Source organism: Podarcis pityusensis (genome assembly GCF_964106645.2).
Source record: "Podarcis pityusensis genome assembly, chromosome: 1".
Taxonomy (NCBI): domain Eukaryota; kingdom Metazoa; phylum Chordata; class Lepidosauria; order Squamata; family Lacertidae; genus Podarcis; species Podarcis pityusensis.
Window position 1 is genome coordinate 67624045 of NC_138028.1, and position 14527 is coordinate 67638571.

Below are 14527 nucleotides of genomic sequence, written 5' to 3' on the forward strand. Positions count from 1 at the left end.
AGTAGAACTTCCCATTCAACAATCTTTGATGTGAAATAAAAAGGTATGAATCTGAAGGAAACAGGTTATTCCAATATTAAATGAAATGCAAATACCCCTCTCTTGCTTCTTCTTTAAAAGATAAAAGTAGGAAGGAGTCAGCCTGAAATCTGCCTGCCAGGGACTCGCTTTAACACGTTTCAGTGTCAAAGCCACAATTAAGATGCAATCAAACGGCTATGATACAATATAATCTCCCTTTCCCCATTCCTTCAGAGAACCCAGCACATCCTCTGCAGTTAGTGGGCATCAAAACGCAGCTGATGTCTTTCCTTCGAACTTTTTGTTTGAAAAACAAATACCTATAGGGTGAGATCCTTTTTAATTCAGAAAAAAAGAGAAGCCGGTGTTTTTAGGTGCACAAATCTATGTTATGATTCCCGGTGACCACAAATTAACTACAAACATGAATTTTATTATTATATTTTCTCAGAATGAAAGCATGTGCCTCGTTGAGTCGTTTTGAAAAATAGATCTTTGTTGGGGGCGGGGGGGGCGGAGAGATCCAGGAACTCCCCGTCTGAGCATCTTGCAAAAGACAAAACAAACAAACAATAATAATAATAATAGTAAAAACCCGAGGGAAAGCCCAACTCTGCGGTCCCTGAGATGACATGTGGGGGGAGTGGGGAGGCCGCCGCTATACCAGGGATTCGCAGACGGGCAGCGAGTCCGAGTCCTGGCTGTGCATGGAGCTCAAGCCCGTGTCGGAATCCTCGTCGTTGTCGTCGCAGTCTTTGCGCAAGCCGCGCGCAGCCTGCTCCCCCCACACCTCCGCGGTGATCGGGGCCGGGTCGGGGGGAAGCTGGCCCCCGCCGCCGTCGTCTCCGACGGGGAGCTGGAGAGACGGGGCCGCCTCCTGCTCCAGCTGGCCGCCCGCCTCCTCCTGGACGTCGAGGGAGCGGATGGTGTCGAGGAGGCGCTGCAGCTCGCTCTCCTTGTCGGCCCAGGCGCGCTGCGTCGAGTCCAGGTCGGCCTTGACGGCCTCCAGGTCGGTGCTGAGGCGCAGCCCGATGTAGAGGCTGGTGCTCAGCTGCGTCTTGACGCGCTCCTGCTCGACGTGCAGCTCCCCGCCGCCGCCGCCCACCAGCTCGGTGGTGTTGCAGTCCGTCTCGGAGAGGCTGGCGCTGGAGCCCTTGGCGGCCGCCAGCTCCTCCCGCCGCCGCTTCATCCAGCGCTCGTTCAGCTCCTCCTGGATCTCGCCGGCCAAGTGCTCCAGCAGATCCTCCTGGCGGCGCCACTGTTCCTGCAGCAGCGCCACCTCCTCGCACTTCCGCGCGTACTCCTCCAAGTCGCCGTCGAGGGTCGCCGCCTCCAGTCCCCCCTGCGCTTCCCCTTCCTTTTCCTCCCCGCCCTCGGGGACCTCCGTCTCGCCGCCGCCGCCCACCAGGTAAGTGTCCTGCACGTAATTGACGCCGTGGCGCTTCATGCGGTCGAAGTGGATCTTGGCCTCGAAGCGGTCGATCTCGCGATCCAGCTCGCGGAGGCGCTTCACCTGCTGGCGGATGGTGTGGTCCTGCGACAGCACGAGGTGCACCAGCGTCTCCATCCTCTCGGCGGCCGGCGCCTCCTTGGCCGGCGGCTCGTCGGGCTGCCCCGACGGCTGCCCCTTGCGCTTGTTGATCTTGGCCAGCTTGCGGAAGGCCTTGCGCACCACGCGCCGCTGCCGCTCCTGGGTCAGCGCCAGGCTGGCCCGCGCCGCCGCCGTGGCCAAGCCATGCTGGCAGGGGCTCTCCTTGCTGGGCACCACGCGGGCCTCGGCGCTGCGCGGGCCCGTGTTGGGCAGCGACGCCTCGCTGCGCACCAGCACGAAGCGCACGTTCTCCTGCTCGTCCCCCCAGGCGGCCCAGAGCCGCAGGATCTTGGTCTTGTTGGGCAGGATCCGCTCGAAGCCGCGCCACTTCTCCACGATGCAGTAAGACTGCGGGACCCCCGACAGCATCCCCCCGCCGCACTCCTGCAGCGACGCCAGCTGCTGCTGCTGCTGCCTCCGCCGTCGGCTCTGCTTGCTGTCCTCCAGTAGCACCCGCACCACATCCGAGCAAGTGGTGCGCTTGGAAAGCCCCGAGATCAGCTTCTCCTCCTGGCAGATCCACACCGAGATCTTCCTTCCCTCCGGCTCCATCAGGGCGCGCCTGCGCTGGGGGCTTGGAGCTGCTGGGGCCCGCGGCTACTCCCGCCCAGCGGGGGATCCCCCATAGAAACGCTCAAGGGAGCCGCGGCGGGCCAAGTTGAACGGCCCGCGAGCCCAGCCGAGCCATGGCTCCAGACTCTCGGCTCTTCTCTCCCTGCCCGACGCCGTCTCCTCCTCCTCCTCCTCTTGGCTAAATGGATTCCACTCTGGGGCTCTCCATGATCCAAGTCCTCCGCTGGCCGCGTTAAGACACAGGCTCGCCTCCTTTTGAAGCTTTGCAATCTTTCCCTTTCCCGTCACTCTCTCTCTCTTCCTCAGACACACACGGCGCGTACGCTCAGCCCGGGAGTCCCGGGAAACTGCCAACTTCCAGAGTTGCAGCTCCTCCTGCTTGCTGCTTCTGTTCCTGCTTCCAGCAGCGCCTCTGCGTGTGTCACAATCAGCTTTGCCTGGGAGTCTGACACTGCCCTTCCTTTGCTGCCGCCTTTTTCCTTTCCTATCACGTGGTTATCTCCTCCCCCCCACCCCTCTCACACTCACACGCTTTTCTCTGTGTCTGTCTGAGCAGCTGTACTGTTTGATCCAAGACTATCTCCCTCTTATTGATTTTACCCCTTTCAGGCAAATTCACTCTCCTCCCTGGAAAACAGAAAGGCGCCCACCTAAGCAATTGGATCAAATGGCTTGCCAGATGTTGGGGTTGGGGGAAGGAGAGATGGAAATGCTGCTATCCTGACATCCTACAGCCTCCAAAAGAAAGAAGGTGGGAAACCAAACTTCAAAGCCAAAGGCCAAAATGAGACCACATTTCTTCCGTTTCAGTAAAGTCCCCAGCCCTGTAATTAAAAGGAGTTCATGGGTGCCAAAGCACTTTGCAGATTAAAATGCACAAGCGAACAGTAAAACTTGCTAAGTGTTATTAAAATCCTTCCTTGCTGCCAGGGCTTGAAGAAGAGAAGAATTAGGCTATAAGGCTGCAGTCCTGCTAGGCATACTAAGAGGAAACTCAGCCCCACAGAGAGCATAGTAGGACTTACTTCCCAAGTAAACGTTGTGCTGTAAGCTTAGATTTGGAGTACCAAATAAAATGGGCATGTGGGTGTTCTTTTTTTAAAAAATAATAATTGTGTCATATAATAATAAAAACATTGCTTTTCCCGTAAAGGAGAAAATATCAAAATGATGATGATGATGATGAATCCCATGACATTTAAAGTACCTTAAGTTTTCCCATCATTAAAAGCCACAAAGCATGCAATCACAGGGAACTTTCTCCTAGTTCCATTGAAATGAATGGGGAGCTGTGCAAGTGAGCATCTGTGCGCTTCTTTCACTACTCTTATCAATTTCTTTTTTTAAAATGATATTTATTAAAAGTTTAAAAATTACAGAAAAAAAATAACAATAAAAAAGAAAAAGAACAATAACAAAACATATAAAACATATAAAAGCCATACAACAATACAGAAAAAAAAAAAACTAAAACACACGTCCAGTATTCCATATCTTTACCTTTCCTTTACTTGTTTCATTGACCTCCTCACACCTCCCTTTTTTTGTATTCTAGTTCAATTCACTATTTCAGCAAGTTCTTCCACTACTCTTATTAATTTCAGCTCGAGAAATTCCTGGTAGACGCACAGATCGGAATAAACAGAGTTTGAATGGCTGCCACCTTGGAGAGTGTTGTCAGTGTCCATGGTTCCTGCTTGATTTGTGGGCACCTATAAAACTGCCCTAAACGGAAGAAGGATGAAATGTATGTGCGTGTTCCCCTCCCCCTCCCAAAGTTCACATTTGCCTTAGGACAGATGAACACATTTCCGAAATGATGGGGGGGGGGGGCTACCTGTGGTTTACCCTGTTATTTTTTTTCATTTCTCACATTGTGTACAGACCTCTTTGTAGGGACTATGCCGCATTCCTGGCACACTTGCAAGCCTAAGGAATGGCAAGGCTGCAGCCTATCTTCCTGGTGGGCAGGGTGTTTTTTTTTTGGGGGGGGGGGTTGAGCAGGAACTTAAGGGAGCTGAGTTCCCTTACCTTTAAAATAATAACAATAATAATAATTTTGTCTTTGAGGGCTGGAACGATATACACCCAATGCCTGATCCAAAAATCCACCTATATCTGTAATCAATAAAGTTGTGGCCATTTCTTATCCTTATTTCTTAACTGCTTGAGTTTATTATTCACATCTTACATTTAGCCATTGCCCGGGGTGGGGGGTAATAAATGAACAAAGAATGAAAAAAACTAACTTTGTGGTGAGTTCCCCCACCCTTTTTCCAGAAAAAAAGCACTTCTGATGAGTTAGCTCTCCATGTACAGATCACTTTTGATATCGGAGCATTGTCAGTCAAATACTCTCCCAGGTGCATTCTGTATCACCCCAGCAATGTCTTCCCTTCATGCACATTATTAATTACATTTCTATCCCCCCCCTTTTTTTTTACCTAGAAGAAACTCGGAGGGAGTAACCAGGCCGCCCCTGAACCTTGGGCACTTCTTAGCTTTAACCACAAGCCGCACCAGGAGCCATTAGGACAGCCTTCTCCAACCCTAGTGGCTTCCAGGTACATTGAACTCCAGCAGCCACCAGCCCCAGACAGCATGGCTAATGGTTAGGCATGATGGGAGTTGTAGTCCAGCAACTGCTGGAGGGCACCAGGTTGGGAAGGCTGCCTTAGGCTATGCTTTAGATCGAACCTGCTAGCAGAGCAGTGTGGGAAGAAGAAGCCGTAAGGAGAGAGTGGCCTGTAGCTGCATTCTGAGGTGGTGGTTCCCCTACAAGGATACCATCCCGCATGCAAACCCAGCATGTTTAGGCGAGCTTTGCTCAACTATAAAGCATCGCTCTGCCCACTGTGCGGCACTGAGCTGTAGCGTGGCATCCGTTGGATAGACTGCGCTTTGTGTGCCAAGGGAGGAGGGCTGAACACCTCCATGGCCTGACGGCAAAGAACTAGCATTTGGAAGCTTGTTAAAGTGTTGGGGCAGTTGGAGTTTGCAAGGGAAGCACATTAAGTGGGTTAATTAAGTGCTCGTCCGTGACGTACGAGTTGCTTCATTACGACTCCACCGTGATCGCTGTAGGCTGTGTGCAAGCTTAGGCATATTTTATTGGTTTGGTCATGCTAGGTTTTCACTTGGAAGGGTTTCTTCAAAAGCATAATACCTCTGCATGCACACACACACACACACACACACACATGCATACGTGTGTGTATATATAGTACAATGGTAATGACCTCTTGGCAAATCCTCCTCCTCTAGAACCATAGGGCTCTGTTTAAAGTTCCACACTCCTGTTTGGCAGAGGTTTATCCCTTCCCTGCCCAGCCACCATCCCAATGAGAATTACAACCCCTGCCAGGAGTAAGGGATTTCCATTGGGATTGTGACGGGGGAGACAAAGGTTAAACCTCCCATTCCCCGGCAGTGCTGAAAACCAGGGGCCCTTGCACCTAGTTTTATATTTAAAAAAAAGAACAGCAGACCACACAGTTGCTAACCACACAGTTTCTGCAACGTGTAGCCTGGCTGTAATTGATGGTTATAAAGCAGTTTTTTTTAAAAAAAATTAAAATAAAATAAACAATAACCCAAAACAAAACATGGCTTCTGAGCAATGAGATTTTGACTCCTAGTTTTCAGTGTTGTGAAACTTGGGACTCCTGATCAAACTCATTAAAGAAACTGGGGATTCAGGAATGCTTGTGGAAGCTAGAGTAAGTCCAAGTAGCTTGTGATCTGGGGAGAGAGACTCTTAAAGTAATGTAAACTACATTGCACTGAGTTTAGCTATAACATTGTGAAGCAGGGAGGGACACATTCAAGGAATGACGTGGTAAGTGAGAGGTGGGGAAGGTCTTTAGCTCAGTGGTGGAACTCTTGCTTTTCAGGCAGAAGGTCCCAGAAGGTTCAATCCCTGGAATCTCCATGTAGGTCTGGGAATGTTCTCTGCCTACTATTTTCTGGAAGGGAACTTAGATAGTTCTCTGCTTACTGTTTTCTGGAAGGGAAGTTCGATAGTTTCGGCATCTCATCCAGTGTAGCATAGTGGTTAACATGCCAGACTAGGACCTGGGAGACCAGGGTTCAAATCCCTACTCAGCCATGAAGCTCACTGGGTGATCATGGGCCCATCACTGCCTCTCATAGCCTAACCTACCTCACAGGGTTGTTGTGGGGGAAAATCAAGAGTGGGAGAAGAGTGTGTGCCACCTTGAGATCCTTGGAGGAAAAGGTGGGATATAAATGCAATAAAGAAATCTAGAACCAAGTATGGTTTATAACAGAAATGGGCAACTCGAGAGCTGAGGGTCAAATTTGGCTCTCCAACCCAGGCATTACACCATCTCCCCAGATAAGACCCTGAACTGCCCTCCCTGAGTGTTTTTGCCTGGCTGGAATACATCCTTGTTTCTTGCTTGTCGGGATGGAGGCTAGAGAGGGGTGTGCAAGGGTGTGGAAACTTGCCTACTTTTCAAAGGTAAGATTCACATTTTGTTTCCCTGCCCACTTTTGCCTCTGGCCCCACTCTCCACTGCCACATGGCCCCTGGAAGTTTGCCGAAAGCGGAACTTGGCCATTCTGCTGAAAATGGTCCCCCATCCCCATTTTATAAGATCTGAGAGTATTTTTTTCCTGTCCCCCCCCCCCCCCGAGCAATTCATATGGAGGTGTTGATTTAGGACTGGTGTTTAACTTGGTGACAGCTGCTAAGATCCCAGTTACATCACACTGGAGAACCTCTATTAATCTGCCACTCTGTAATTGGTTTTATACAACACATCTGGAACTGGCGACAAAACGTTGCCACAGGGAGTGCTCAGGTTCAGTGTTTCAGCTGTCTCGCTTAGGAAATAGTGAATTGCCTTTATGCGTAAACAGACTCCATAATTTGTGAAGATAATATATAGCGGCTACAGTAGCTCATGGAAGAAGCAAGCTGTGGCACCAAATCCAAAACTTAGCAAATGTTGAAGGAGGAGCAAGAGGAAGAAGGCGATGTGCAGAGTTAGGCCTGCAGCAGACGCTCCCAAATTCTTTATGTAGGGCTGCTGGTGTGCAGGTCAGGCTGCAGCTGGCTCTGGTCAGTTCACAGAAGTCCTCAAGACAGCTTTAATGAAGTAGGTCTGGGACAGATATCTGACAGGGAGAAAATTCCAGGTGTATGCAGGAGCACAGAGTGCTGAGGGAAACGAGATGACCTTGAGATGAATATGTATGCTCAGGATTAAAGGCGTTGAGCAGGAATGTACTGAGATATTTTTTTTAAAAAAAATTATGGGGAGGGGCAGGATGTCCTCCCAGTGGTTAAGATGGGCTTCTGAAGGAATGTAAGGGCTCTGCAGCTGGGGCCCATGATGGATTGTTCCAGGAGTTCTGTGCTCTATGGTCTGTGTGTGTGTGTGTGTGTGTGTCCTTGATTCCAAGCTTGAGAGGAGAAATGAGGTTGCCATTTTTACACTATGTTGCTGAGGAACTTGGAGCACTCCCAAGGCACCATGAATACAGGAAAAGGAAGCTGCCTCATACTGAGTCAGACCTTTGCTCTATCCAGCTTATTACTGTGTACACTGGCTGTGGGCACTGTTCTCCAAGATTTCAGAAACTGAGTCACTTCCAACCCTACCTTGAGATGCTGGGGCTTGATCCTTCTGTGTGGAAAGCAGATGCCCTTCCACTGAGCTAACGATACAGCCTCTACTGACTACAATTAATAATAATAATAATAATAATAATAATAATAATAATAATTTATTACTTATACCCCGCCCATCTGGCCAGGTCTCCCCAGCCACTCTGGGCAGCTCCGAACAGAATATTAAAAACACGATAAAACATCAAACATTAAAAACTTCCCTAAATAAGGCTGCCTTCAGATGTCTTCTAAATGTCAAGTAGTTGTTTATCTCTTTGACATCTGATGGGATGGTGTTCCACAGGGCAGGCGCCACTACCAAGAAGGCTCTCTGCCTAGTTCCCTGTAACTTGGCTTCTCACAGTGAGGGAACTGCCGGAAGGCCCTCGGTGCTGGACCTCAGTGTCTGGGCAGAACGATGGGGGTGGAGACGCTCCTTCGGGTATACTGGGCCGAGGCCGTTTAGGGCTCTAAAGGTCAGCACCAACACTTGGAATTGTGCTCGGAAACGTCCTGGGAGCCAATGTAGGTCTTTCAGGATCGGCGTTATGTGGTCTCGGCGGTCACTCCCACTCACCAGTCTAGCTGCCGCATTCTGGATTAGTTGTAGCTTCCAGGTCACCTTCGAGGGTAGCCCCACATAGAAGATTCCCCCATCCCAGCTCCAAGCTCAAGAGGAGAGCAAGAGCTATTCCTTATTGCCCAGAGACTGCAGAAACATTCTCCCAACCCTCTCCATGCCTCTGAGCTTGCATTCTGAGGTCAGAGGCTTGATGAGAGGTCAGGGGCAAGGCCCCATTCCTTATAAGAGGCAGAGTCCTTGTGACCACACATTTTTGGTTAGCTACCAACACCAGCCACACAGTGTGTAAATACCCCAAGAGAAGCTCAAACCAGAGTCTGAGCGGTTGGAATGCAGAACAAAGATCAAAATTAGCAGTGTTGCAGCCAGACAGGAAAATACAGAGTACAATTGGATCAGAAAGGTTTCTAGTAGCTTAACACAAGGAAGCACTGTGTCCAAACCTGACAGGTCATCTTCTTTGCTCATTTAGGCTTGGTAGCCGTTATTCTTTATCTCCTCCCTTTTCTTCTCACTGTCATCTTCCCCTCCCAAGAAAAAGCAGTGTTACTCACAAGAAGAGTTTCCAAAAAACAGGAGCCTTGCCAAAATTTATAAGCTTCTGTTAGGGAGTTAAGAACATAATGATAGTCTGTTGAATCAGGCCAGTGGCCCATCTAGTCCAGCCTCCTGTTCCCACAGTAGCCAACCGGATACTTGTGGGAAACCAGTGAGCAAGACAGGAGCACAAGAGCATTCTGCACTCCCATGGTTTCCAGAAACTGGTATTTGGAAGCAGTGCTGCTTCCAGCTGTGGAAGTAGAGCACAGCCCCCACGGCTAGTAGCCATTGATAGCCCTCTCCTCCATTAATTTGTCCCATCCTCTTAAAGCCTTTCAAGTCGGTGGCCATCACTGCCTCCTGGAGGAGCAAGTTCCATAGTTTGACTATGTGCTGTGTGAAGAAGTAGGAGTCCTCTCTTCCAGTAGGGGGCAGTGGCACACCGACTAATATGTGGAACAGCTGTCGCTTCCTCAGTGAGGAGAGGACTGCTCTTCCTTCCAAGTTGAACACCATCATGGGTGTTCAGTTTTGTGCTGAAGCACTTGCATGTTTAAAAGAAACAGAGTAGGAAGAAAAGTTACACTTGCATACCTGAATTATGGTATCCTGAATGAAATGCTAAATGGTAATAACATTTTTTCATTTCATACGAAGACATTTTTTCCAGAAGGTAACGTTCACTTTGAGATACAATTACTGGATTCACCACATAAAAAAATTCATAACATTCCTTGATTCAAGTCAGAAGACAGAAGATTCTGACTAAATGTCCAGAAGAACTTTATGACGGTAAGAGCTGTTTGACAGTGGACTGCTTCAGAAGGTGGTGGACTCTCCTTCCTTGGAGGTTTTTAAGCAGAGGTTGGATGGTCATCTGTCATGCATACATTACTTGAGATTCCTACATTGCAGGGGGTTGGCTTACCCTTCCAACTGTTTGATTCTAATCAACAGTCATCTAAGACCAGGTAAGTATTGTTCAAAATGATATTTTTTCCCTCTTCTTCTGATCTCCAAAGACTCACAACCACAGTATTCTGAACAGCAAACAATAATATTCCATGTACATCTCTTCTACCATATACTCTGAAAAGGCTGGGGGAAAAAATAAATAAATAAAATAATAATTTGTTATTTATACCCCACCCATTTGGCTGGGTTTTTCCAGCCACTCTGGGCGGCTTCCAACAAAAGATTTCAAGCCAGGGATGCAAAGGAAGAAAGGAAAGAACCAGGAGTATGTGCTGCTGATTATTTCCTTTTAAGTCTTGGTGATGACAGGTGATTGACAGGTAAGTGGTCCACGGAGGACAGAGGATTCTCCTCCCCACCTGCTGCATATGAATACACACCGGCCTGGAAGCAAGTCTTACCGAACTCTGTAGGATTTACTTCTGAGTAGATGTGCATAGGATTCTGCTGCTGAGTCCCACTGAAATCATTGAGTCCATACCTTATTACCAGTCTGTGGCCTGGTTTCTTAAACGTTATTAAAAACCCTCCTTTCAGTGCTGAATATGATCACCTGCAAGCAAACAAGTAAGGGTTTTTAAGTGTGCAGTTTTCTTATTAATATCCAGTTTGTTTGCAGGAAATAGAATGCTGCCGATGGCAGCTGAGCCAAGGTGAGCTGCAGCTGAAACCTTTGAAATGAAGCTGCTCTTTGTTCCTTTCCTGAACAGCAGCACCATTTGTTCTGCGTCCCTCCCTGGGCTCCTGTTAATCTTATTTTATGAGGCTTTGCCGTGGACGCTTTGCACTTGTTGTTTTCCTTATGGCGAGACAAGCAGCGGTGCAGCTGAAGGCACAATAAGGCCATTAATCAGGATCCGCAGCAGGCTCTTCAAGAACCTGCCTGGGATTTGAGAGGCATGAATAGGGAAGAGGCTACTTGACCATCCATATTCTCTCGCAGATGTTTTGTTTCTCTCACACCTATTTGTTCCTGAAAGCATAAAAGAGAACGACCAACCCAGGTTGCCTCAGGAAATCTGCCACTCTTCGTTGGGATGCAAATAATGAAACACTAAGTTCTCAGTCCATAGCTGTGTGGAAGAGCACAATGAGACATTTCCCCCACTTGGGCTTTGTTCTATACTTTGCAACTGGGAAAGAGTTTCTTTTCAAAGAGCTGGAAGGTACAAGTTTAGCTAATCAGGTTGATAACTATTGGCTGCTCTGGCAACATGGAGAAGTCGCACTAGCATTATGTCATAATTCTCTGCAGATGCTAGCTTTTGCAATTCACTTTCACTTTTTAAAATAATTGCTTCACACACACATGCACCATGTGATGCAAACCAGTTTTGTTTGACTTATCTGGAGGGCAAACCCAGGCATCCAGATAACCAAACAAGTGGAGAGCCCTATTTTGAATAGTGTAGAAGTGGACAGTCTTGGTCCCACAAACCTCATTGACCACCAGGCCTCCCTCCACATTTGGCTCACAAGGTTGTTTCGGCCAAGCCATGGCCGCCACCTGTCACCTTTACGACAGGTAAAGATGAGACGGGAAACAACACTGAATTAAAGCCACCTTTTGCAGTCCTGGTTTGAATCTGTCATTCTTCAAATTTGTCACCTTGCTTTGTCATGCTCCTTTGCCATATTTCAAACTGTGAAAATCCGGACAGAAAAGTTGTTGAGCTTTTTCTTAGTTTTCTTAGTTTCTTTTTACTTTGGCCCAAATTCACAAAAGAAGAAGCTTTTTTACTGGGTATATTAGAGCTAGATATTGCAAAGGAAAATAGGAGAATTTTTCTTTATGTGACAGCAAGAATTCTAATTGCCAAAAATTGGAAAAATGAAACAATCCCAGTGAAAAAAGAATGGCAAGATAAGTTATTTGATTATTTAGAATTGGCTAAACTGACGGAGGCAATTAGAGACCAATCCAAAGAAAAATTTCAAAAAGAATGGGGAAAATATAGTGAATACCTGAAAAAGCAGTGCCCTCAAATTAATACTTGGACTTGTCTGTATGGTTTTTAATTGTAATTTATTGCTGCTTTCATTACATTGTGTTTTATTGTAATTACAACTTGAAATTCTATGAAATTAAAATTGTAATATGATGAAACACAATATAAGAAATCAAGAAGCAATAGAAACACAAGAATAATAATGGTTATGCCACAGACCACCAGTGGAGTAAAGTGAACTCCTCCTACTCTTGAATGAAACGAGGAATAGGTAAGTATGAATGAGAGCCCTGTGACTGGCCCATACATTCCATCTCTGCGTGTGTTTCAGGACCAATGAAAATTGAATTGGTTGGGTCCAATTCAGTTCAATTTTTTCATTGACTCCAAAAGAAATGCACATCCACATTATGCATAAAGTAAGTTTTTGGTTCAATAATGGACCATTTCAAAAAAATTCAGTTCATTATACTTTTTACTGCCTGCAGTTCCTGGATTTCAAAGTAAAGCAACCCAGAATTGGGGTTTCTCAGGCCATCACCCACCATTAATAGTGCTCATTCATTGAACAGGTATATTGCGTGTAGAATTCAGGACAGGCCACAACACTCTTGGATACCAGCCAAAGCTAGAAGAATTAGGAAGAGCGAAGAAAGAAAAGGAAAGCTAATATTCTCAGCCTCAGAGGGCATGTTGCCAGAGGTTGCTTCTGCATGGCATGATACTCTTGCAGCCTAATGTGCTGTCAGCATTTTCTATATTAAATTCCTGCAGGTGGTACCTTCCTGCCCCTCCAAGTTTCAAGCATAGGAGAATGCAACAGTTGTGAAGTGTTAATACTGATTTCTCATATATGTACGTCTGCATATGTTCTCTTATTGTCTGCATCCTCCTTGTTGACCTCAGCTGGGCTTGGATGCAGCCCAAAGGCTCAATTGTTGGAAGCTAAAAATCCAAAGGTTCTTTTCAGACAGGCAACATAATACAGCAACTTCATATCCCAGGTATAATTGCTTCAGCAACTGAGGCTCAATATCAACCTTGGCATAGCTTTTGGCACACACCTCCAACTTGCACGGGATCACAAGCTTACAGACTGTAGCTTATTTTGGGGGGTGGGGGAAGAGCTAGTACAGCTCTGAAAGACAGAGAATAAAAAGCCTAATTGTCCAAATCCAAGGCAGCAGGAAGGAGAGCAATCCTGAAATTGGTTGTAAGTTCACAGATACTTGTTGTAAGATAACTTACAAGGTGTTTCAGGCCTGCAGGGTGACATGGTTATCCATATATCCAGTTGATGTTCTGCTGCATCCAGAAACTAGAGAAAGACTGAAGTGCAGGTGTGTGGCGGGTGTGTGTGTGTTTGCTGAGATAACAACTGCATGCAAGATCGGTGTAATTTCTTGAATGTTTGCTAAAGCTTGAAAATCACAGGATGTATGCTACACCAGTACAATACAGTTCAGTTCCCATTTGTGAACAGAATTAGGTTTCCTAGAAATCTACGTTCTTTGTGGATATAAAAAGAAATTTATCCATGATAGAAAATATATTGACGTTTGTGAACATGATTACAACTGACATACATATGAATATGGTTGAACTGACCAGACTTTTGCTGGGCTTTCAGCAACTGTACATCATAATCACTCATATTTTGTGAATTGAATATACACCGGAAAATGAGACTGGGAAGATTGGATGATGAGATTCTGTGGACAGAGTTCCCCAAATCTGTTTCTGCAGTGCCCTAAAAATCTACTGTAAAGAGTTGGAGGCTGTTCTGGGACATCCTGAAAATTTGTGCAAGGGGAAGGGGGAATTGGCAAGAATCATTTGCCCCTCATTCTGTGAGCAGCTGCTGCTGCTGCTGCTGGACTTGTCTCATCAGGATGGAACACAGGTCAGGTCAGGAGTATCAGGCCAGTTTTCTGTTGCAGTTTTACAGATGGATTTCATGATGGGTGAGGCAAATCTGGTTTCTCTGTCAAATAGGATACATTAAGCAAGGCCATGGTCCGTTGTGCAGCACACAGCATCACAGTGTGTGTTACTGTGAATGAATAATTACATATTATTAGACAACACACTGCAACCTTCAGCACATTATTCCAAATTGGAACATGAATGAATGTGAATAGTTTCAGAAGGTGAAAATTCGGTTTCCCTTCTGCTAGCTATACAAAACAAAACAAATCAAACAAGAGAGGAAAACATGAGGAGGGAAGTCTGAATCTAGCTGGAAGGGGTGCTGGGGATCATTAATTTATCACAGCCAGCATTTGCAACAATGGCTTTATTGAAAATTTCATAAACAATTGCTCTTTCATGACTAAAGGTTTCAATTGCATAGATTTTTGGGCCCTTGCCATAGGGTTCAGCTGGGGCTGCTGTTGCTTTGAGCTATATGGCACAGTTTTCAAGGCTCTCTCCCCTTGGAGGAATTCACATCTAATAATATATTCACAAGACTTATTCTTCCGTTATTAGCTATGTGCTATATATGTGTGTATGCCTTCTGGTGAGGAGTTGGAAGGAAATTGAGATTCTGATTGTTAACAATATTTCATGACAATTAAGAGGCTATATCTTGTAATATTCAAAAAAGCTTCACCTATGCATCTGTGTTAAGTGGTTTGGTGTGATAGCAGTCATTG

At 46.6% G+C, this 14527-nt stretch overlaps 1 protein-coding gene across 1 annotated transcript; it reads right to left on the minus strand.

The window, feature by feature from the left end:
* Window positions 1–433: 433 nt before the first annotated feature.
* RASSF10 (Ras association domain family member 10) lies at window positions 434–3517 on the minus strand. Its single transcript, XM_080974815.1, has one exon. The coding sequence runs from the start codon at window positions 2162–2164 to the stop codon at window positions 680–682; it is 1485 nt and encodes a 494-aa protein (XP_080830941.1). The 5' UTR covers window positions 2165–3517; the 3' UTR covers window positions 434–679.
* Between the last annotated feature and the right edge of the window lie 11010 nt (window positions 3518–14527).

Bases quoted from the DNA above. Each gene is read 5' to 3' on its own strand.
- RASSF10 (XM_080974815.1), bottom strand. From the start codon at position 2,164: ATGGAGCCGGAGGGAAGGAAGATCTCGGTGTGGATCTGCCAGGAGGAG.